The sequence below is a fragment of the Miniopterus schreibersii genome (genome assembly GCF_964146895.1).
Source record: "Miniopterus schreibersii genome assembly, chromosome: 5".
Classification (NCBI taxonomy): domain Eukaryota; kingdom Metazoa; phylum Chordata; class Mammalia; order Chiroptera; family Miniopteridae; genus Miniopterus; species Miniopterus schreibersii.
The window spans coordinates 10,925,154-10,949,621 of NC_138106.1; the positions used below are offsets into that span (position 1 = coordinate 10,925,154).

A 24,468-nucleotide genomic window follows, 5' to 3' on the forward strand; every position below is an offset into this window, starting at 1 on the left:
AGTTACAAATTTTATTCTTTTTTAGATATCTACTGCAGGGTCTTAAAGGACTTAATACAATAACGTAAATGAACTGACATTATACTTTGTAGCCCTATAGCACAGCTCTTAAAATTAAGATTTGAGGTTATAAGGAAAGGAGATAATAGATCTCTCCTCTCTTCCTTGTTCCTAAGAGCCCTGCCTCCTGCGATTCATTCCAAACCACTATTCAGTATATTGATGGCAGCCATTGCTAACATGCCACCCGGCCTATACTACCATGGCCCTTTCCTCCTGGTTAGTCAAAAGCATTAACTAACTCTTATAAAGCTGTTTAGAGGGGTGAATTTAAAGTAAATGACAAGGAAGAAGGTGCATAAAATAGTATCTGAGGATCAATCTTCTGCTATAAGAGGATTAGAAGTTATCTGCCAGTATCTCATCAGGATTTGTACATAATACCTTAAAACAAACAACAAAACAAAAAAAGAAAGCAAGTAAAGCGAATGAGCAGGCAAAAAAGATACATATTTCTAGCCACTTCTGTTTAGTGTTAGCTTGTCATAAGTAGTTTCATATATATATATAATTATTAATTTTTTAAGATTTAAAAAATGAGTTATCTTTTGAAATATCTTTCCTTTTGAATATTATGTCTTCACATATGTGTGTATCTGTACTGACAGGAAATTGTCAAGTGGACATATATATGTAGACAGTTGTATACACACACATTAATCTTCAAAAGGAAAAAATTAAATAAATGGGAAATTTTGTTTGAAGAGAAGACTGCCTGTACTGGAGGTCAAAATTTCCTTTTTAAACTATTTGGAAGTAATTTACTAATGTTTCCAAAGGTAAAGCACTGCTGATTTAAAGTCTTCATTTCATCAGAAACACAATGACTATAAGCTGCTTTGCATAATAAACCGGCACTAAAGGGTAATTAAAAAAAAAGAGAGAGACAGAGACAGAGAGAGAGAGAGAGAGAGAGAGAGAGAGAGAAAGAAGCCAAACCAAACCAATTTTCTGGCTGAGGTATACTTCTCAGTTTTTTAAATCTCTGACAGGAAAAACAGAGATCATTTCAAAATTTTTGTAATAGTTGGTTTATTAGAATTAAATGCCTCTCTTAAAATAATTTAAATTCTTGGCCTGACATTATGAATAATCTATACAGAAAATCCTTAAAACTGCTTGAGTTGAGCCAGATTTAACTCTGGATCTTCCTCCTTAGCGCTGCTCTTCTGACAGTCAACTTACATCCTTCACTTGCAACTATATAAATTACTTTAATAACTTGATACTATTGGGTTAGTAATTTATTAATATTATGCTTTTATTTGATATGACTCTTTTAGCTCTGCTTGATTAGATGAAACAGGCACACATGCTTTAGCTGTTAAAATTCCATTTTCTGGTTCTATGTAAAGCAACATCTAAAGCAGCAGAGAAGGGAAACAGGTATATTTTTAAAAATAGTTAAGCCAGACTGTTTCCTGAAGATACTTCATTTATTTTCCATCCTCAGATGCTACTGGCTATTTTTGGTAGGGCTAGACATTAATACTGACCAGTTTAGCTTTCCTGACTGTTAACAAACTATCCCACAATGAACTGCCTTCATACTGAAGCCATTGTGGTGAACTTTAACATATACATATTCTAAAATATATGCTCAAAGTAAAAAGATCCAAATTCACAAGAGTATGAAATATTTATAAAAAAAATCATGCATCAGACTGTACAGCCTAGAAATAAAAGAAGGTTCAAATTTAGTAATAAAGGTAAGAGCAATACTTGCTCTCGCAGTTAACAAAAGACCTCGCAATCCCAGCGGGCGCTGGGCTCAGTTATCCTTTTCGGCCTGAAGAGAGGCCGCAGCCAGGGCCACTGCTGTGACAGGCTGGGCTATGCCGTGCAGCTGCATCTTCGCAAGTTTCTTCTGTTCACACTCTGTGACCAAACGGTTCAACTCTGCCGCACTGTATCCAATAAGAGTTTTCAAGTCACAAACAAACTTGTACACAAATCTCTTGCCTTGAACTTTACAAATCATGTCCCCATCATAATAATACCTTTAAAAACAGAAAAACACATCAGTTATATAAAGAAAACTTCAAAACATTATTTACTAAAATTTCGATTCTCGGTACTCCAAAACTATAAAGTTTATATACTAAATTTTCAAAGCATACTTCCCACAATTATGACAAAACACTGATTTTAAAATAAACATTATTAAACAAAACAAAAAATCTTGGGAGCAGTAACAGAACTTACGAACAGGGGTTGAGAGTCAGAATGCTAAGATTCGAAATCTAGCATCTTTAACTTTATTTCCTTTGTGCCCAGAAGAAAGCCACCTTTTCTCTAAGCTTTTATTCTTCATCTAAAAATGGAGTTAAAGCCCAGCTGGGTGTGGCTCAGTGGTTAAGTGTCGACCTAGGATCCAGGCGATCAGGGTTTGATTCCCAGTCAGGGCACATGCCCGGGTTGCGGGCTGCAGCTGATCAATGACTCTCTCATCATTGATGTTTCTATCTCTCTCTCTCCCTTCCTCTCTCTGAAATCAATGAAGATATATTTAAAAAATAAAAATAAATAAATAAATAAGTAAATAAAAATGGGGTTAAAAACAGTACTTACCCTCACAGAACTGGGGGGGGGGTGTGGTGTGGTGTGTGTGTGTGATGAGAAGTGAATCACAATCTCTCACTGTGAAACTCATACACAATATCCAAGTGAAACATGAAGTAGCAGTAAAAATGTTGAGAAATACAGAAGTAAACTGCAGAACTACGTTACTATATTCACTCTTCAAAAAATAAGAGACATAATTCTATGACATTCCTATATATTCTACTTCCCAGACTCTTAAATACATACACTGAATTTCCATCATTGTAGTAAACATAATTTCTTATAGTAATTACATCAAAAATTTCATTCCAGGTAGGGGAAATTATAAATAATTTTATTCCATTCCACTTTTATTAATGTAAAGGTTGGATATTCAGATTTAGGCAGATTGTACGGGGAGAAAAAACAAGAAAATGGGCCAATATTTTGTATCTTATTATAAAAAGACAATATCTGCATACTTGCTCAAGTTTATACTCAATTCACCTATGCAAATGACAGTATCTTTATCTGTTATGTAAATAATAGAAACCTCAAAGATTAAAAAATGTTGGTTTTAAACAGAGTTGTATATGCTTTTAAATAAAATAAAAACAAGTAACTTTTCCCCATTAGGCTATCAGATTTCTCAGCAATGTGATAAGCTGGGAGTGAGTAGAATGACATTCGAAATAATAAAAGGTAAGAACTGCCAGCCAAGAATAATCTACCCAGCAATTAATCTTCAGATAACAAAGAAGAAATAAAGGCTTTCCCTGATAAACAAATAATCTAAGAATAACCTTTTTAAAAACTCTTATGTACCTCAAAATTACAAAAGATATTTTTAAAAGTCATTTTTGCATGTGAAAACTTTTAGTTTTTTTTAATATATAAAGAAAACAACATCTTATGAACAAGTATTTTAACATCATTACCTAACAATGTTTACACCTGGAAGAAGTCATTTTTCAGAAAAGCTTGATACTCATTTTAAAAAGTACTAAATGCTTACCTTAATGCACGACTGAGTTTCTCATAGTTCATTGTAGGTTTATTTTTACGTTGTCCCCATTTTTGTGCAACCAGTTCAGGCTGATTTAGCTTAAACTCGCCTTCATCACCAACCCAAGAAATGCAGTCTCGAGCATCCTTGTCAGTAAGAAGTTCTAGCAAAAACTGCCACAGTTGAATCTGGCCATTGTTTCCTGAATTGACAAGGGGAAGCATTGACCATAGTGCTATGAATTAACAGAGGGCAAAGGCGATAGGTTCTCTGGTTCTTATCTCAGCCATATTAAAAGCACAGTTTTTTCAAATGCTAAGCACTGCCAGAGAACTAGCCTATACTCACAATTTTATAGGGAAATAAAACAAAACAGACATAATCTGACAGATTTTATGAATACCAGATGAAAATGCAAAAATACCTGTTCTGTTCCCAGGTGAACTTCTATCTTCTCCTGAAATCCTGGGAGCTCTTTGGACTTTAGCTGCCTTTGCACTGCTGTTTATACCTTTAATGGTAGTAGGTGTAGCTGACTGTACGGATGCTGGGATAATCTGGACAGCTGCAAAGAAAGACAAGGGAACAAACTGTCTTCCCTTCTAATACAAGCAGTGAAAAAAACTACTGAAAGACAAAATGCAATTAGTTTAACTAATGCCCCTCTAATTACCTCAACAAAAACCCTCATTTCAAAAAAAACCACCTTAATCCATAATAGTTTTGAACAAAATTACAAAAAAAGTTACAAGGACAAGGTATGATGTCTGTTTGCATTATGGTTCATGAACCTTAACTTAGTGCATAACAGTTGGCCTTATTTGTGAAATAACTTAGTGATGTATATGCAGTTATAAACTATCTGTTCATTAAAAATGGTTTATTAAATGCTGGAGAAAATGTGACAAAAGAGAACTCTCATTCCACTACCGATGAGAGTCCAAATTTATATCAACACTTTGAGAAAAATAACTGGTAATACCTAGTAAGATTGAAAGGTAGAAACCTTATGATGCTACAACCAGAATCTCACATATATTGACAAATACTTATTCAGTGTAATGTTAATGAAGTTTTAACATACAGCAGTGAAAATGAACTCGAGCAGTAAGTATCAATATGGGTAAGACTTGTAACTTTTAAACAAAAAAAGCAAGTTATAAAAGTATATTCATAGTATATTACCATTTTACCCGAAAAGTTTAAACATGCAAAACAATGCTATAAAGTGTTTATGGTTACATAGTTGGTAAAAATATAAAATATGCAAAGAATGATAAAAAGATTTAGTTTTTAACAGTGTATGGTGTTATGGTGTACAAAGACGTTGGTTAGAGTTTATTAGTTCTTTGTATACCTAAAATACTTCATAACTATTTAAGTTTTTCTTTTTATCCCTTGCAGTACTGAATGAAACATATCTTATTGATAAATGGGCTGTATACTATGGCATGAATACTCACGTTGATCAATTGTAACGATCTCACTCATCTGTTGTTCTTGGCTTGCCAATACATCTGAAGAACACACATAAAAATTTTTGTTTTCATTTAAAACCAGAAAGGCCAACCCAATCCAGTAAAACTGAACTTAATAAATATTCTTTTAAAAGAAACTCCACAATTACAACCAAACAAGAAAAGCAAAGCATCCAATAACTGAAACTTACTGGCATGGTAACTTTAAAAAATATTTGACAGTCACTTTAAAACGAACAGATATTTTTAAGGGGCGTAACAGAGAGAAAGCTTCAATTTCTTTTAGAGTTCATTATTCAGAGAACCACGGTTTTCTAAATATAAATGCCTATACTTAAATCTATTTACCTATCTACACAAAACCATGTAAACATGAAAATCTTTGACACCGATCAGAGATGGGAAGGTACCACACTGAAATTACTTAGATATATATTCACCACCAAAATGCCCCTCAAGACGACCTGAGAAATCTTCACAATTTAACCATCTGTTCTAACATCCACTTTTAGAGCACTCATTACTCATCTTTTGCTATTCCTTACTCAAATGCTCTTTACTTCTCAAACAAGAGATATACTTCCCAGTCTCTATTCCTTTAGCCTATTTAACTGCCCATCACTGCCTGGAAGCTTCTGTCTTGAAATTGAATTATACCCACCAGCAATCGTGTGTACTGAGAGTAAGTCCTGGGACCTGGGCTCCCAACACAGTTCTACTTAGGGTACCACAGAGGGATCCCCTGCCAGACACACACAGCTAGAGAGGGCTGGGGAACTAAAATGAAGTCTGAATCCCACCTGTTAGGTGGGAGTTTTCTTTGGGGGTCCTGGGTTTGGGGGTTTAAATAATTATATGGGACGAGCCTCACAGAGATCTGGGTTCTGACCTGAGCACTCACTTACTGGATGTGTGACTTTGGTTCAACCAACCTGAACATTAATTTCCTTGTTTAAATGAGATATCCCCCACCTACCACCTCATGAGGATTAAAAGAAAATGCTTTTCAGAAGCACAGTGCCTGAAATATAGTTAACTTCTCAGTAAACTGAAGATGCTACTGTTTTATCCAGATTCCTAGTTCTGAGCATGCTCCCCCAAGAACTGTTGTCTCTCTAAGAAAAATCCACACCATATGTTTGTGGCAGATTTCCCCCCAAAATTTTATAAAAGAACCTTGAAGAGGCAAAGTGCTATTGAAATGGAAATTGTTCCATTCATGACTGTAAATAAATAAAGGTGCCCTGGACTAAAAAGGCAAATGAGAGAGTCACCATCACGTAGCACAGGTGTGACCAACCTATTAAGATCATCTTCTAAGTCCTGATTCTCAGGAAAAGTTTGGTCTGTTCCCTGGGAACTATCAAAGTAAAATAAAAGGCACAACTTGGGAAGATAGAAGTTTTTGAAAGCTTGGAATAAGACCATATAGGCACTCTGCCTTAATACAGAGATTAAATAATACACATAAAACTCTTAGCACAGCCTAATTCAGTTAATAAATGTTAAGTATTATTGCTATTATCGATAAGCAATTACAATAACAAAGTTATAAAGAAATAAAATTAAACTTAAGTTACAATGTAAATAGGTAATAACTCCAATTTATACATTTTCGAAGAAGCTCCAGATGACTCCAGAGAATTTCTCCCCGAGGGACCCGCTGAAAAAAATCTTCTTGGTTGAGACTACATAATTCTCGTCCTGAAATGTTGAGTGTGCTGAGGTCTATATCAGTCATGCTGAATTCCTTCATTACCCAAACTACCCAATGCAAGACTTGGTCTGTGGACCACTGTATAGGATCTAAAAAGAAAAATATTACCATTAACCTAGTTCCATCTTAGATATTATATACATTTACAGTTAAGCTATCAATACACACACACACACACACACACACAGATAAAATCCAGACAGCTTTTTCCCATCAAGTAAATAAACTCAGTATATAAAGTAAAAAGACCTTTATGCTACATTTTCTCCTCAGCTCCTTTTCCATTTCTTCAACTAAATTTTTTATGGATTCATGTTCGTTCCACATCAGTCAGTCTGAAATTTTATCAAGACAAACAAAATGCAAAATTGCTCTCCAGTGGGTCAAATGAAATGGGAGATAATGTAGTAAATTGTCTTTTCTCATCTACCTTCTCTCACTTCAGCTACACTGTGAACACCTTAAGGGTAGAAGTGTTTGTTGTTGTTAATCCTCACCTGAGGACATTTTTTTCCGTTGCTTTTCAGAGAGAATGGAAGGGGGGAGAAGGAGAAAGGAAGGAGGGGAGGAGAGGGGGGGGAGAGAGAGAGAGAGGGAGGGAGGGAGCGAGCACACTCTTGAGCAACACAGCAGTGAGAGACACATCAACTGGTTGCCTCCTGCCCCCGCCCTGACTGGGGTTGGGGGGTGGAGCGAACCCCCAACCAAGATACATGCCCTTGATTGAGAATCCAATTCATAACCCTTTGGTGCATGGGGCCGACACTATCCACTGAACCACATTGGCCAGGGCTAGAAATTTTTATGCAATTGTGTGCTGCATTATGTTTCAGTCAACAATGGACCACATTCATGACATCGGTCCTATAAGACTACAATGGACCTGAAAAATTCCTATCCCCTACTGACACTGTAACACTGTGTGGTGCAAAGGTTGCAAAAATCAACCAGCTGTGGTTGAGATGTCAGAAAACTTAACCTGGGTGTGGAAGAGGAGGACACTGAGTCCCAGAGGTGGTTCCTAGGGAACTGACTCATGAGTTGCTGGAACTGGAACAGGAACACATAGCTGAAGAAAAGGCAAGAGAAAAGGAAACTGCAGAAGAAAAAGAACCCCCAAGAAATCTGACAGCGAGGGTTTAGCAGAAGCTTTTGCAGACCTCAACAAGCTCCTTAGAGAATTTTAAAACATGGACCCCACACTGAAAGGTTTTCATTGACAGAGAGGAATGTTCATGATGCATTATCTGCTCACAAACAAATCTGATAAAAACAACAAAACAAGCAAACCACTATGGACATATTTCTAAAAAGAGTGACACCTCCTCAATGAGCGCCTCAGGCAGGTCCTTCAGGTATTCCAGAAGGCACTGTTCTCATGGGAGATGACAGCACCATGCCAGTTCTTTATTGCCCCTGAGGACCTTCCAGTGGGAAGAGGTGGAAGACAGTGATACTGATGATTCTGACTCTGTGTTAGGCCTAGGGTAATGTATGTGTTTGTCTTAGTTCTTAGCAAAAAAGCTTAAAAAGTAAAAAAAAAAAATTTTATTTTTAAAAAGCTTCTAGACTAAGGATATAAAGAAAATATTTTTAGTACAGCTGTAAAATGTTTGTGTTTTAAGCTAAGAGCTACTACAAGAGCTGAAAAGTTAAAAAAATTAAGTTTATAAAGTAAAAAAGATACAGTAAGCTAAGGTTAATTTATTGACAAAATTTTTCTGTAAATTTAGGGTATCCCCAGTGTATAGTGGGTCAAGTCTACCATAGTGTACAGTAACTTCCTGGCCTTCACATTCATACCGCTCACTCACTAACTCCCCCAGAGCACCTTCCAGTCCTGCAAGCTCCATTCATGGTACGTGTTGCACAAGGGTATCGCTTTTATCTTCTATACCATATTTTTACTGTACCTTTCCATGTTTAGATACACAAATACTTACCATTATGCTACAACTGCCCACAGTGTTCAGTACAATAACACGACAGACAGATTTACAGCCTAGGAGTGATAGGTTTGTGTATGTGCGGCCTGTTTGCACAATGACAAACTGTCTAACAATGCATTTCTAAGAATGTATCCCTGTCTTTAAGCAAAGCATGATTGTATTTCTTTGTATTCTTAGCACGCAGAACAGTATTTGCCCATCATGTGTTACGGCCAAAAAAATGACAGCAATACAGAAAATCAATATTCTTCCTAAAAATCCTATATTTAAAACAAATTATAACTTATTTATTCTAGTTTCTTCTATGTCAAGCTTAATTCTTTTTATTCCACCTAAAATGTAATTATGTATTTTCTTACCATAGGGTATCCCAAGGCGCTCTTGCTCTTTCCTATAACCTTCCAGCGCGGCAGCCCATCTTGTCACTTGTTCTGAGGTTTCATCTGAAATGGTTGTAATGTGTTTTGTGCCATCGAGAGTTATCACCTGAGCTTCCTCTACAAGATGTGCTTCTGCCTCAGCGTGGTGAGCATCTGGATCAATAACTACTTCAACTGTTTCCGCAGGTTTAACAATTTCAAGGATGTTGAGCTTTGGTTCAATTCCTTAAGAGTGAATTTAAAAAAAAAATCTAAATGAAAACACAAAATTCACTAGGAAAATTTAGTTTAGTTTATATGTTTTCAAATGACAGAGCAAAACTCCATTTTAAATGTTTAGCAATATGTCTAGAGAATTTAAGAGATTCCTATTCAATGATAAAAACATCAATTCAACAGAACTTTAGTAGATTAGATAACAGTGTTGTGTCAATATTTCCTAATTTTGATAACTGTACTGTGGTGATGTAAAATAATTCCTTGTTTTTAGAAAACACATGCTCTGATGTATTTATGAATAGAAGGGGATCATGCCTGCAACTTATTCGTAAACAGGTAAAAAAAAAATTAGGGGGCAAGAAAGAGAATAAAGCAACCTCCTTTGCAAATTCCTCTTTTTGTGCTAAACTGCAAAGAACAGATCTCCTTGCAGCAAGGTTTACCCGATGTGACTTAGGCTCTAGAATCACTGGATGAGCCTTCTATTGAAAAATGAGTTAACAGGAAATAAGTAGGCACATGGCATCCATTTTTCAGCTCCTGTGGATCACTGAAAAGGCTGCATGGTTCCAGACCCTGGCAGGCAGGGCAGCAGCTTCCCTGGCAGCTCAGTGCTGCAGTGTGGCTGAGGCATTCTTAGAAAGCCATCTAGAACCTGTTCTTCCAGCCCTCTCTGTGATCCTGTTATTTACTACCCTACAATATATTCCTTGCTGATTAAACCAGGTAATATGTGATACTCTCTGCTTCATCCTGACATAAAATAATTCAAAACCATGAATATCTGGCTATAACATCACATTAAGTAATTTAGACAACCATCTAAAACATCCAAAACTTATGAGTTCTCATATTGGAAAAACACGAGTAAAGTTTTAAATAACTACACAAAAATTAACTTACCTTGGTAAGAAATTACCTGTACACTAAGCTGTACAGTACCATCTGTCTTTACTCCTTGGTCAAATAAACTTCGTTCTGGATCCAGCTAAACATGGGTAAAATGAGTAAGGTTATTTTCACACAATCATCTAATTTAATAAAAATGGATGTATCAAACTGTACTTAATTACTGAATTAAATTATAAGAACACAATTACCCAAGTTGTCATATCATTTCATTATTTGCCAAAATTTAAAATATTTTAACCATTGTGGGAGTAATTAAGGACTACATAAAGAACAGGATTTATTTTATATGACTATTTTCTCTAGCTCTGGAATCTAGTTTAGGATTTTAAATAATGCCAACAGACAACTGTTTATTCTGTAAAAGTATCTCAAGTGGAAAATTATGCAATTTATCTGTCATGAAAAAGCAAGGGTGTTTAATTAGTGGGGACAATTTAAATAAATTTATTAATACTTGCCACATGTCCTTTGTAACCAATGATATACATTTAAGGTCAGGGTTAATGCTAAATCTCTAATCACAAAATTAATAAAGCACTTATGACTTCACTACTTGACCTAAATATGAACATTTTTAATCATAATTTGATACCCTTTAAATATCAGTTTTCCCTTCATATAGCCTTACGGTGAATATATTTCACACAATGACAGATGATGAAAAGTTACTATGACTTCTAGACATTTTCTGTCACCTGTTTCAAAACAGGCTTCCACTGTAATTATCCAAATAGTGTCTATCTATCTCTATGTGTCTGCATATCATAGAGCTGGAGGTACAAAGCTCCCCACTCATTCCCAAGAGTTCAGTCAGTACTGACACATTTTGTAGTCACAGTACAAACACATTTTCTAATATCAAAAATGTGATACGTATAAAGCCTAAAGCCTTAAATGACTATGCATCTAACTTAATCAGGGACACAACAAACTGTGTAAACCCTGCAGAGAGAGAGGTCAAACTTGCCAGTTTGTCTCAATATAATGGTCTATGCCTAACATTTCGGTAAATATTCTCCTAATATCAAGATTTCTGCCCTCTCTAGTGGACACTGGTATAATCCACTAGGAGTGATGGCATGCAAAACTCTGAAACTGAGCTCTCAGTACTGAATACATGAACTAGTTCAGTAAAACCTGGCACAAGGACAAAACTCAAGCGTGGTATTTGATCGTGGGTCACACTCCTCAAACACTGCAACTCAGCTGTTCCATCAGCTTTGAAGTGAACACTCATGTGAAAACGCAAAAGCATTACCACAATCAGACTTAAATGCTAAAATATAAATCTCAAAAAAAAGAGATTACCTGAATATCTTGTAGACAAATTTCATGAGCATCCAAAGAACACTGTAGTCTTGGTTCTAGTAGTTTCTTTAAATTGCCTATTGGCTCATTGATATCTATGGCCTGGCTTACACATTCAGCTGGGGTGTAGGTTTGTTCTACAATGCTGAATGTTAAAGGATATAATGGTTAAAAATTATGTTTTTACCCTGAACATTAAAGTAACAATATGCTCAAACCAAAATTGAATAAATACTAAAACATATTTCTGGTCTTTGAAACACATTTCTGCACAGGCACCATTCATAGTGGTAGACTTATCACCAACTGGTGTTGCCAAAAGACTAACACAGAAGTGATATATGGCTTCTTAAACTAGGTTATGTAAAACAACACTGCAGCTTCCATCTTGGTAAGCATGTTCTCTCAGGACATTTACCATGTCATGAGCAGCCCTACAGAGAGGCCCATGAGGTGAGGAAGTCAATAGTTACCAGTCTTATGAGTGATCTTAGAAACAGATATGCTAGCCCCAGTCAACTCTTCAGATGACTATAGCCAGACTGACAGCTTAACTGCAAACTCATGAAGTACCCTGAGCCAGAACTAAGTTCTGGGGTAATTTGTCACATGAATGAATGAATGAATGAATACATATGAAAACTAAGAGAGACATGCAGTCACTATTGTTTCTTCTGCTGGAGAAAATAGCATAGTCAAACATGTTGAAATCCTCTATTAAAAATTTAAGGTCTCTAGGGCAGTCATGACCTTTTCTGTCAGGGACATATTTCTATGCCAGGGCATGGTAGCAGAGGACAGGACCGATGACAACTAACATGGGGTTTGTCTTAAGAGCTAGAGCCAGACCTTTCCCCTGAGAAGAGGAGGTGGCATAAATAACCACAGTCTACTGGCAGAAAACATGGGGAGTTGCTAAATAACTGGTATAAATCTCAATTATGCCAGATGAGTAAGTTCTAGAGATCTGTTGTATAACATGTGCTTATAGTTAACGACACAGTATTGCACACACAAAAATTTCTTGACGGTAGATCTCATGTTAAGTGTTCTCACCACAATAAAACAAATTTTATAAAAATTAAGGTCTTAAATCTCAGCTGCACTCCCAACACTCAGCATCCTATTCAACCTTAGTAATTTGGTCCATTCTCACTGCAGTTATTCTAAACCTTTATTACTATACAGAAGCTCTCTACTACTCTTTAGTCCCTTCTACTTTCAGCATATTATCTTCATCTCTGCAAAGCAGGACCATTAGCCCTAACCCCTAACCTTCCTTAACCTTCCTCTTGACTCCCAAATCTATTTTTACCTATATTCTCCCTCTGGATTCTGAATGTACAACCTCTGCCCTCCTTCCTTAATGGAGTCAGTATTATTCTATTACTATTCCAAGAACTAACACCTTTCACTACTGTATATGCTTAGTACTGTGCACATAATCACTCATATACCTGTATGCATCCTCAAATACATGGTGGCCTCTACAAGGGCAGGTAACCGTCCCATATATACTCCTGGCAGTACACAGTAGTTCCTTACAGATATATGTTAAATCAGTTCAGGTTGTGAACTAAATAAACACTATAGGAAATCAAAATAACCAGCATAGATGAAAGAAAAAAGAAACAGTGCCCTAAGGGCTAAAAACCATCACAATCAATTGCCTGATCATTACTAGCTATGCATATTACTATCTTTAGTTTAAAACTATCTTTCCCTGCCAGCCACAAATTAGAGGAAAAAAGCAATACATTATCCCCAAAAATGCTAACATCAGTTGAAGGAAGAAAAAAAAAGGCCCCCAAAGAACTCTGGCTTGATTCTTAATTTTAATTAGGTATGCTGATAATATAAAATGTGGTAAATTCAGATAGCACCAACCTTTCTTCTGTACATTCTGGTTTCTCTGTTCCATCAATCTCAATTTCTATCAGCTCCTCTGCTTCTCTTTTTGTCATGGTTGAAGTATTTCAAAAGCTTAGCCCTGCAAGAGTTAAATTTTAAGACATCTTGAACTTATCTACACAAACAGAAATGCTACACAAGTAGAGACCAATTCAAATAAAAGCAGAGGGCAATAGAACAGGAAGAAGTAATCTTTACACATAAAAGAAAATCCACATGATGCTGACAAACTAGTTTTTGTTTAGATGGTACTTAGTAGCCTGACATGAATTCTTCATCTTTCTATTGGATTTCTTGGGATTTGTTCAGCTCAATCTCAGTCAATAAATTAACTCAAGTTACTTCAAAATCAAGTGAAAGGTATGTCAACTATATTACAGCAACTTCACTCTAAACCTGCAGCTTAAAAATCAACATGGAGATGAACTACAACTGTTCAATTAAAAGCTGTACTGTATCAGCAGAATGAGAATGTGCTTTACTAGCATTGTACTGACAGTGATATAAAATTAAAGTTAACCCTAGCTATGATTTGTGTTACAAATTACATATCTTGTAAGCGCCAGTACAATATTCTAAAACAGCAAAATTAAGTGACAGAAGTTATCAATATGCACATTATTGTAGTAATTCATTACTGCAGCACTAGAAAACTAGTAGAGTCTTCTTTTCCACTTTAGCAAGGGCTGCACCTCTTCTCAGGTCTCAACATCTCCAACTACTGGGAAGTTGGTATTCTGTCAACTTAGTTCATAATTAACTGGCATCAAAATCTAGAATGCCTGGTACAAAATGGTCTGATTTTCCTCACATTATTAAGGCTGATCTCACATGTGCCCTTATAAGAAGACCAATATGAGTCTGCGGTTCTCCAGTAGAATAGAAATACATCATGCCCATCCAGCAGTCCAGCAGACTGCCTAGGCCCCAGCAGACTTTTGTTTGGATAATCAAAGAATGATGGACTTTTGTTTTCTTTTGTTCTGACCCTAGCCTATTAAGTCTTCCCTTCCCCCAATAAAGTCTACTCCTTAACACACTATGTATAAAACTGGAATTCATCCTGAGCACTAGAGCAAAATGGGTGGTGACTCTGTAGGACAACATAAGCTCCACGTGGTTTGAAGGGATATTTGTTTGTTTACAGATGTATACAAAATACTTTGAACAGTACCTCACTCTTGGTAGGCACTCTATTAAAAAAAATGTCATAAGAACTATTATACACCATATAAAATTGACTCCAGATGCCTTAAAGGCTTAACATGTGAAAGGTTAAACTATAAAGCTAATAAAACAAAATGGTGGGGATTTTTTTCTTTGTGGTTTAAAAATAGGAAAGAATTTAAAATTCCAAAAATTAAACCATAAGGGAAAAGAATGGATTTGATTATATAAAAATTAATATTTACGTTCAATAGACAGGTTATAGACTGAGAAAAGATATTTCCAATACCCGAAAGTGACAAGGGAATAATAACTGGAATAGACAGCAAACTCCTACAAATTGATAACAACCCCCCCAAAAGTCAGGACAAATTAGAAAAGCAGATAAAATATAGAAAAAAGAAAGTTACATAGGGAAAAACCAAAATGGCTAAGGATATGAAGAAATGTTCAAATTCAAATCATACAAAAATGCAATTTAAAACAAAAACTATATACCTCGATTGCATGTGTATGTGTGTAAAATTAGAACAGAATACTGAAAAGAATTAGCAGGGACGTGGGGACATAATCCTCTGCCTCTCGATGGAGTACAGACAGGTCCAGCTATTCTGGAGAAAAATCCAGCAGCACTTGCTTGAATCAAGTAGCTTATACCTATGACCCAGAACCCTGCCCTTAGATAAGCATTCCAGAAATAGTCTCATACTGATTGATAAGGATATTCAGAGCAGCTTTGCTGGTGATAGGTGGAAGCTGGAGCTAGTAAAAGTATCCATCGTAAGAAAGTATTGCAATACATGAAAATGTGAAAGAAGCACACACCATGGAACCTTAGCAGCAGTTAAAACAAGTAAATAATGTACACACACAAAATCATAAAAAGGGTTGTGTATTGAAAAAGAAGTGAGAAGCAGTAAGGTTTATAGCAGAACAGAACTTTAAAAGATATTTATGTTTTACTTCCAGGGCCCATAAAGAGGTCCACTCCTCTCTCCATAACCAATTTTTTAAAAAATAGATTAGAAAACAAGTGATTTTTCCAGGAACTTTGGAAAAAATAAAAAAGTATATGAGTAATCAACCAGGCTGAGAAATGGCCCTAAAGGCTTATCGGCAGGGTTACCTGTGGTTCCCCATAATATATACACTAAACAGGGAGCTGTTAAAAAGAAATGTATCCTGTGACCTTCCAAAAAAGTTATAGATCAGTCCCTAGAAGGTGTAAAATTAAAAAAAAAAATCCCATACACTTTAGAAAAAAATATGCATCGTCTCTGAAGTGATCCTTGTCTCTTTCTCAGTTCTCTAAACTTACCCTCAAAAGTTAAAGAGATTTAGGAAGTTGTCCAAATTGTTGGTACCACTGCTCTTTTTCTGGAACCAGGATTCTTTTTCAAAACTTACAATGGAGGAGAGAACATTACTTGGGAGCCCTTCCACCTAACGGTGCCCCCGACACGTTGGTTTCTCCTAGATTAAGTCTCACCTGGGGTTCAGAACCCTTCACAAAATGGATATAAACGAATCTTAACTAAAATGTCCAGAAAAGGCTAGTTTTTTAAAAAAATACAGTTATGTTTAATATTCTCTCTTGGAGCCCTGGCCGGTGTGCTCAGTGGTTAGAGCATCAGCCTGCAAACCAAAGGGTCTCAGGTTCAATTCCCTGTCAGGGGCTCGAACCTGGCTGGCCGCCAGTACAACCCCTGGCGCTGTCAGGGTGCTTTCAGGAGGCGACCGATCCGTGTGTCTCTCCCATGTCAACATTTCTCTCTTCTCTTCCCTGCCCTCTCCCTACCTTTCACTCTCTCTAAAAATCCATGGAAAAATATCCTCAGGTGAGGATTAACAAAAAAATAAAAAAGTATTCTCTCTTAGAGTTACAGATAAACCTGAGGATTAGTCTTCTTCATTGGAACACATTGTTAGTTTAGGACAATTTTCCCCAATAAGGACAATACTTATATGTAATATAAATCTGTATTGAACATACAATATATATTAAAGATATGATATATAAAATGTGTATCTAATATAAATATGTAAGTGTGATCTGTGAGTACATACTTGATCAACTGAACATTTTCTCAAAATAAAAAATACTTTTAAATACCTGAAGAGATTTTTTTTAAAAAAATTGTTTTTGAAAATAAAGTCACTAGCCCAGCTGGCGTGGCTCTGAGCTGTCCCGTGCAACAGGAGATCCTCGGCTGATTCCCGGCCTCGCACACGCCCAGGCTGCAGGCTCAGTCCCCAGGGGCATGGGGGCGGCCGATGCCTGCAGGGGCGTCTCTCCCTTAGCCCATGTCTCTGTCTCTCTCTCCCTACCTCTGAAATCAATAAAAAAATATTTTAAAAATGCCTCCCCCGCACCAGATGTCGATGTCCACTGTACAGTCTCATTGTATACTTTTTCAATTTTCCTGGAGATTTGAAGTTGTAAAAATAAAAGTTGGAGAGATTAAAGTTTTAATTTAGCATTCAGCCGCCACATGCTCGTATGAGTGGCCTCAATTCAGCGTCTAGCTCAGTATTTATCTACTTACTTCAGGACTACATGGCCCTCGTAACACATGGCCCTGTCATACGCAACCCAGGCAGAATTGGCTTAAGTCCCCCTAGTGTTAGAATATGCCTGGAAGTAAAGCAGCCTGGAAAGTCGGGACGAAGCCCTGAGAGCGGCGTCGTTCCCTGGGAGCGGGGTGGAAGAGCCGACCGGTTCCTCCCGCAGTGGAAGGCAGCGCGCGAGAATGCCGCCCCGCCGAGCGGGCTGCCCGGCCGCCGCTCCCACGGCCCGGCCGCCGCTCGTCACCCCGCGGGCCGCGTCCGCCCGGCCGGAGCCTCGCCGAACCCGGAGCCAGGGATACACACGCGTGGAAGCAGCTTTTCTCCCAGCCCACAAAAAACTTAGAAAGTTCGCAAACTACCCTAACCCACCGTGTTCCCCTCGTCTTCCTGCCTCTTTGAAAAAGAAACCCAGTGGACACAAAAAAGGGGCTTGGACGCAACCGCGGGGCAAGTCTAGAAAGACAACTGGATCTGAGGGGGACCGCAGTCGCCCCGTCGGCGAGACTCGTCTGGCATCTTCCTTTGAAATCCCGGGTCGGCAGGCTCGCTTCCCGACCGCGGAGACTGCGGACCGCGGCGGGCAGCGGGGACCGAGCGGCGAAAGGTGACAGGGGCCGCCCGGCCGGGGCGCGCGGCTCCCCCGAGCCCGGCGCCGCGCGCCCCCCGCCCCTGCGCTCCGCTCCCCGCACGGCCTCCCCGCCCCTCCCCACCCCGCTCCCTCAAGTCTCCACGAACGGAAATGGGAGTCGCAGCGCCGGGGACCAGCGGAAACAAAACACAGAGGTGGCCGCGGGGGGGCCGCTTCGGGGGAGAAGGCCCCGGAACGGAGCCGGCCCGCGCGGGCCCGCGCTCCCCTCCTCTCCCGCGGCCGCACTCACCCGCTCCGGAATCCACCGGGTCGCCCCCGCCCGCGCTCCAGAGCCGGCTGAGAACAGCAGCGGCGCGCGCTCCACGTGCAGCGTCTCTCCCGGTAAAACCTGCAGCTCCCGCGACTCGAACTGCGAGGCCCCTGGGCCCTTCCCGCGGAATCGGCGCGGAGAAACTCCAACCCCCCTCCCGCCTCCCAGGCACCCCCGGGTTCAGGACTACAACTCCCAGCAGGTTGCGCGAAACGAACGCCCCGAGGCAACGGAGGCTCGCGAGGCACAATGGAGCACAACGCCCCAGTCCGCTTTGTTTTACAGTCTTGTCACTCTGTCGGTACGTTCAGACACCTCAACAACCCAAGGAACAGGACTACTGATTCGGGGCAGGAGGGGCTGAACTGAGTGAAAGGCCAGTTCCAAGTGCGCAGGCGTACATAGGCAGGTTTCCAAGCAGATCTAGTTAGGGGGAAGGAAGATGGCGGAGGAGTCGCTAGGGGACCCGGAAGCACTTACCCTCCACTTCCTCCTGTTTGCCTTCTGCCTCACCTAGAGCCGTCCGGTCGCAGACTGTCTCCGAGACGCTTCCTGTCCGGTGAGCGCCGACCGACTGAAACGGCGGCCCATAATGCATTGCGATGGCGGGTAGGCGGGTGGGGGCGGAGCCAAGGCCGGAAGTAGAACGGTGGCGGCGGCGGCGGCTTTGGCAGCTCGGGACTGAGTGCAAGGTGACTGGGTGGGAGGGTGGCCGGGCTGGCTTGGCCCCTTGGGACTGCGATTCTGAGTTTTTTCACGGGGACGGGGCCGCCTGTTACCTTTGCCCTTCTTGAGAGAGCAACTTTTTGGCCTCGGGGACCTTGACGGCCTGTCCCGAGGTCACTGCAGACCTCGGCGCCCTTAGGCCCTGCAGCGTGTTCAGGGGGCTCCATGTGTATTGTAGCCTCGATTCACAGGCCCGCTCTGGCCGCGAGCCGGGGGTGCGGGGGTCGGGGACGCGGGGCTTCCACGGGCCGCAGCCCAGCCGGGCAGCCCAAGGTCATGCCCCGGGGCAGGTCTTCGCCAGGCCCGCCCAACCTGGGCGCCGCGGAGGGGGAGTTGTCATGAGCTATTGAAACAGACTGGGCACCGTAAGAGGGTGGTAACATAAGAGGCATTCAGATCTGCAGAGAACTTTTTTGAGTTTATTTGAGCCAAGCTGTTGACAAGTGCTGGGAAGCAGAACCTCAACAGATTGAGATAAAGCCCCGGAGAATGGCAGTTTTGCACCTTATACATTATAATGGAAAGAGGAGATGCACCTGGGTTACTTGAGATCCATTGGTGATAGATTAAGGAGGTGGGAGGAAGCCGAGCGGGGAAGCCTCTGGGATTGGATAAAAAGTAAAAGGACAGACACATACCTCTTACTTAGGTGGGTACAGGGTAGTTAACCATCAACAATTAACATGATAAAAGAGGATTCACCGTCTCCACCCTAGTTGGGGCCTGTGGCGTCTGAAAAAGGAGACTTACCTGACCTTCCAAAGGAATGTTATTGTAGTTGCAAAAGATAATAGGCTTGGTTAAGGCAGTTTCACCTTTGGGAAGATAACGGGCCTAGGACCTGACTACCCACCGTAAACTGCTTTTTAGTTAAAACATTTTAATTTCCGCCTAGCCGGTGGGTCAGTGGTTAGAGCATTGGCCCACAGACTGAAGAGTCTCAGGTTCCATTCTGGTCAAGGGCACAGACCACATACCACAGTTGCAGGCTCCATCCGAGTGCATGCGGGGACGCAACCAATCGCGGTCTCTTAAAAAATAGTTTTAGTGTCAGACCATCCTTTGTGGTTACTTTAGGTCTCTGAGTTTGCAAGGCCACCATGCAGGCCTTCCCTGAGCTAGTCTGGTTAGTGTCCTAGGGCCTTTGGTTATGAAGTTAAAACTTGCAATGGGCAGGGTATGCAGCGGGGATCAGGTGACTGTTTTTAGCATTCAGTGAGTTCTGGTATGCTTGAAGTTCTATAGCAATTAAGAGAATTTGATTCCCACTATGTGATATAGAGGTGTTTTACATTTATATACATATTAAAATATATTAACATTGTGGTGCTTCTTTTCAGTAACAGAATCACCATGATTCTTCAGAGGCTCTTCAGGTTCTCCTCTGTCATCCAATCTGCAATCTCAGTCCATTTGAGGAGGAATATTGGTGTTACAGCAGTGGCATTTAATAAGGAGCTTGATCCTGTACAGAAACTCTTTGTGGACAAGATTAGAGAATACAAAACTAAGCGACAGTAAGTGGGTAGATAATTAACCATGGTGTAAATATATTCAAAGTATGTAGGTTTTGGGATGGTAATAAAATTACTTGGTGTTTAGAAGTGTCTAAAACTTTCACTGGTCAGGCAAGTGCGGGAGGCAGCCAGTTGATGGGTCTCTCTCACATTGATGTTTCTCCCTCTCTCTCTCTCCCCCTTCCACTCTCTCTGAAAAGCAATGGAAAAAATATCCTCAGGTGAGGATTAATTTAAAAAAAAAAATGAATTTACTCACATGATTTTGTTTATAGCTTGAAAGGGGTCTCAAACCCATAGAAGGCCATTAATAGACACAGCCAGGGGTCTCCTCAGGTTACAAACAATTGGTATGAAGGTTGGACAGCTAAATGGGGGTGGAAAGAGGATATCTTTTAGGAGGAAATATGGTGTGAGCTAAGGCATGAAAACTAGAAAGCATACTTGAGAAATTGTGTAATGCTATTTCCCAAGGCTATAGAATATATGAAGAGTGTAGGGAGCAATAAGGGTAGAATGGGGTTAGAATGAGGGATTATGGAAGGCTTGATTATAGACTGGACAAGTAAGATATATGAAAAGCACATGTGACCTTGGGCAAGTTATTTAACCTCTGTACCTCAGATTCCTCATATGTAAGACGGATGATAACAGTACGTGTATCATAGGATGTTATAAAGATTTAATAAATTAGCATGCCTAGTATTTTTTTAAGTGAAATAAATAAATCTCCCTTGAGTGTCTGCTTTGTCCCAGTCACCATCTAGAACAAGATGGGCTGGGAGACTTGTAGTCAGTTGAGAAGGTAGGTGATTTTGTGGCTCCTTTATATTTGTAAGAGTACACATTTGAGTTGTGACTGCCATCAACCTATCAGTAACCAGTATATTCATGAGACTGGATCTTTTCAAAGCATTTTCTAAAGCTTGTGGATCCCAGAGCTGGAAGACAATCACCAAAGTATTTGGTTGAAGGCTCTATCAAGAACTGCATTGTATGTATCTCAGTAGCTGTTACTCACATGTGACTTTCCAAATTCTAATTTAGTACAATTAAGTTTATTTATTTATTTACTTATTTATTCTTAAATATATTTTTATTGATTTCACAGAGAGGAAAGGAGAGGGAGAGAGAGAGAGAGAGAGACATCAATGATGAGAGAGTCATTGATCGGCTGCAGCCCACAACCCGGGCATGTGCCCTGACCGGGAATTGAACCCCGATCGCCTGGATCCTAGGTCGACGCTTAACCGCTGAGCCACGCCCGGCCGGGCAGTACAATTAAGTTTAAATAAAAATTCAGTTTCTCAGTTGCCTTAGCCACATTTCTAGTACCCAATAGCCAGATGTGGCTAGTGGCTACCATATTAGACAGCACAAATACAGAGCATTTCTGTCATCACAGAAAGTTTTATTGCACATGCTGATCTAGAAGAAAGTTGGGTCCATAACAAGAATATCATTCGTAAGCTCTTAAATTAGAGCTGTCTCTCTATTTTGTGAAAATTCTGTAACATAAATAAGACCATATGCATAGGCATGTGTGAAAATATTATTACCCTTGATGGACTTTTCACTTGTAAATTTTTTGTTTATTGTTCATTGATACTTGGGCAATAACATTATGACACAAGAATTTATGCAAAGAATTAAGTAAATCTAATTGGCCTCATGGTGCTATATTTATCTTCCAAAGCACGACTCTATTTTTGTCATTTTATTGCTTAGCAAATAACAACCTCCCAGGCTTAACATTTCAGGGTTCCCATAATCTGTCCTGATGGGTCTTTTTCATCTACACTTATTCTTCCCACATAAAGCCAATGCTTTACCTCCTCCATATCTTTGTTTTTCAGTCTTAGAAGGTTGCACATTAAAATCTGACCCAAATGCAAATGCATGATTTGTCAGAAATACCACTTTTTTTTAATCCTCACCCAAGGGTGTTTTTATTGATTTTGGAGAGAGGAAGGGAGAGAGACAGAGAAACATCTATCGGTTGCCTCCTGTAGGTGCCCCAACCAGGAACGGAGCCCGCAACCTAGCTATGTCACCTGACTTGGAATTGGACCTGCCACTTTTCAATGCTCCAACCAATTGAGTCACCCCGCCAGGGCACAAATGCCACTTTTTTTTTTTAATGAAATTTCTTCTGATTAGCTCAGCAAAAGTATCCTCTCCCCAACTTAAGTAGTTTTTCGTTAAACCACTTTGAAGCTTATCACGTAACTCCCTTACAGCATAAATGTTCTAAATGGCAAAACCTGTGAGGATAGGGAATGATTTTGGTTCTGTAACTAGTGCCTAAAATGAATTTTTACTTGCTCATTTACACACAGGTCATCTGGAGGACCTGTTGATGCTGGCCCAGAGTATCAGCAAGACTTGGAAAAGGAGCTTTTTAAGCTTAAGCAAATGTATGGTAAAGCAGACATGAATGCCTTCCCTGACTTCAAATTTGAAGGTAAATCTCTTTAATCGTGGCTTCATCCTGTGTTACTGTTTTGACCAGGGGACCTCTGGAGAGAGAGCCGCTGGGACCTTCATTTTCAGGGGTTTTAAAGGCTGGGTGTTTAGAGGTGGTCTTAGGTGAGGATCAGTGGAATATTCATCAGCTTTATGCTGATGTACCAAAATGAGATTTATTCTCTTAATTTGTCTGTCCCTGAGTATGATTGACAAATAGCACTAATTGGGTTTCTGTTACCAGTCTTCCAGAGTAGGGTGATTTACGCTATTACCCTTTGGTTGGGGAGGAGAAATGCAAACCATTTACTTTTAAGTGTCCTTGGTTTAGGGAAGATAGGATTTACTAGTTGGCTGCTAACAGCTGTTTAACTATATCTCTCAGTTTCCCTGTTCCACTTGTCCTGGAATTTTCCTAGCTTACTATTCTATAACACTTGTGGGAGATCACTTTAAGAGGAAAATATGTTTACTTATTTATACTTACTTGGATTGTTTAGAGGATAAATGTTAAGTACACGTAGATTTATTAGGACAGTGTCGTGTGCATGGGAAGCTGTGGGATAAACAGTTGCCATTGGTATAGGAGATCACATAACATAGAGGTTAAATGATGGGGCTCTGAGATCAAACTCCCTGATCTTGAATCCCGACAGTATTACTGACAGACTGTGATCTTAGATAGTTAACTGGTACCTGTTTTTTCATCTGACGTTTGAGAAGAATTATAGTACCTTCCTTATGTGGCTTAGTTAAATGATATATATAAAGTCAGTTAATACCTCGCTCATAGCAAGTGCTGGATAAATCTTTAGCAATTGTTAATATTTCCATGTTGATGTTTAGAAAACAGTATTCACTAAAAAAAAAAAATCAAAAGATTGGTGAGTTAAATAAGCCTTCTCAATAAGGCATTTGATTGCAGTATGGCTAAGCTTGAACTTTTTTTTCCTCTTAGATCCCAAATTTGAAGCTGTGGAAAAACCCCAGTCCTGAAGAAATGTAAAATTTATTTGGTAATTTGCCCTAAATAAGTGTACAACTGATCAGAAGTATCAGAATAAACATACATTTCAACAACTGTCGAATGTTCTTTCATTCTAATTCCAATGAATTTGCTGATGTTGGGTGTATGCTTAATTGTATTTAATTCTATGCTTTAGCATTAGTTTTAAATCTTCCCATTTGATTATAATGAAACATGTGAAGTACTTGGATAAATTGGGTACAGCTTGTTTATAACCTGCCAGACTCTTCTCAGTGTACAGGGTATCGCTTACATTGTGGAGACCTACTGCCCAAGGGGAGCCACAGACCTAAGGAATGTTTGCTATAGAGGTATACTCTACCAGAAGCCCAGGCTAAGGAGTTTAGTAACAGATTATAGAAAAAGAGTGAAAGGCTTTTAGCAAGGGGAAAGGAGAAGGGAGTTGACATTGAAAGTAATTTGGCAGTGACTGACAGGGTGGGGAGATGGAGAAACTAGAGGGCAAAGGAGCCTTTAGAACATGGAGAAATTGTGACTAAGAAAGAGGACCTTTAAGGGAAGAAGTTCCCCAGAAGACAAAGGGTGTGAGATAGTAACAAAAGCCTAAGATAAAAGGATTAAAGTTGTGACAGTTACCAAATGTGCCAATGAAT

General features: G+C 39.5%; 2 protein-coding genes across 6 annotated transcripts; one reads left to right on the plus strand and one right to left on the minus strand.

Annotated features, from left to right (window-relative positions):
- Positions 1-1,072: 1,072 nt before the first annotated feature.
- GABPA (GA binding protein transcription factor subunit alpha) lies at positions 1,073-18,687 on the minus strand. Of its 3 annotated transcripts, none has more exons than XM_081138715.1 (10): positions 18,599-18,687; positions 13,461-13,563; positions 11,574-11,718; positions 10,257-10,341; positions 9,114-9,359; positions 6,700-6,894; positions 5,074-5,127; positions 4,035-4,175; positions 3,620-3,812; positions 1,073-2,060 (listed from the first exon to the last, which is right to left on the minus strand). In XM_081138715.1, exons 2-10 carry the CDS (start codon positions 13,535-13,537, stop codon positions 1,832-1,834), a joined length of 1,365 nt encoding a protein of 454 aa, XP_080994841.1. In that variant the 5' UTR covers positions 13,538-13,563; positions 18,599-18,687; the 3' UTR covers positions 1,073-1,831. The 3 variants fall into 3 exon arrangements, with proteins under 3 accessions (XP_080994841.1, XP_080994840.1, XP_080994842.1); XM_081138714.1 differs by lacking the exon at positions 18,599-18,687 and adding an exon at positions 18,098-18,188; XM_081138716.1 differs by lacking the exon at positions 18,599-18,687 and adding an exon at positions 16,765-16,848.
- On the plus strand, positions 18,032-23,908 carry ATP5PF (ATP synthase peripheral stalk subunit F6). 3 transcript variants are annotated; one of them, XM_081138719.1, is made up of 4 exons: positions 18,032-18,419; positions 20,185-20,361; positions 22,701-22,825; positions 23,786-23,908. In XM_081138719.1, the coding sequence occupies exons 2-4, from the start codon at positions 20,198-20,200 to the stop codon at positions 23,821-23,823; spliced, it is 327 nt and encodes a 108-aa protein (XP_080994845.1). In that variant the 5' UTR covers positions 18,032-18,419; positions 20,185-20,197; the 3' UTR covers positions 23,824-23,908. The 3 variants fall into 3 exon arrangements, with proteins under 3 accessions (XP_080994845.1, XP_080994844.1, XP_080994843.1); XM_081138718.1 differs by lacking the exon at positions 18,032-18,419 and adding an exon at positions 18,593-18,677; XM_081138717.1 differs by lacking the exon at positions 18,032-18,419 and adding an exon at positions 18,634-18,810.
- Positions 23,909-24,468: the final 560 nt, after the last annotated feature.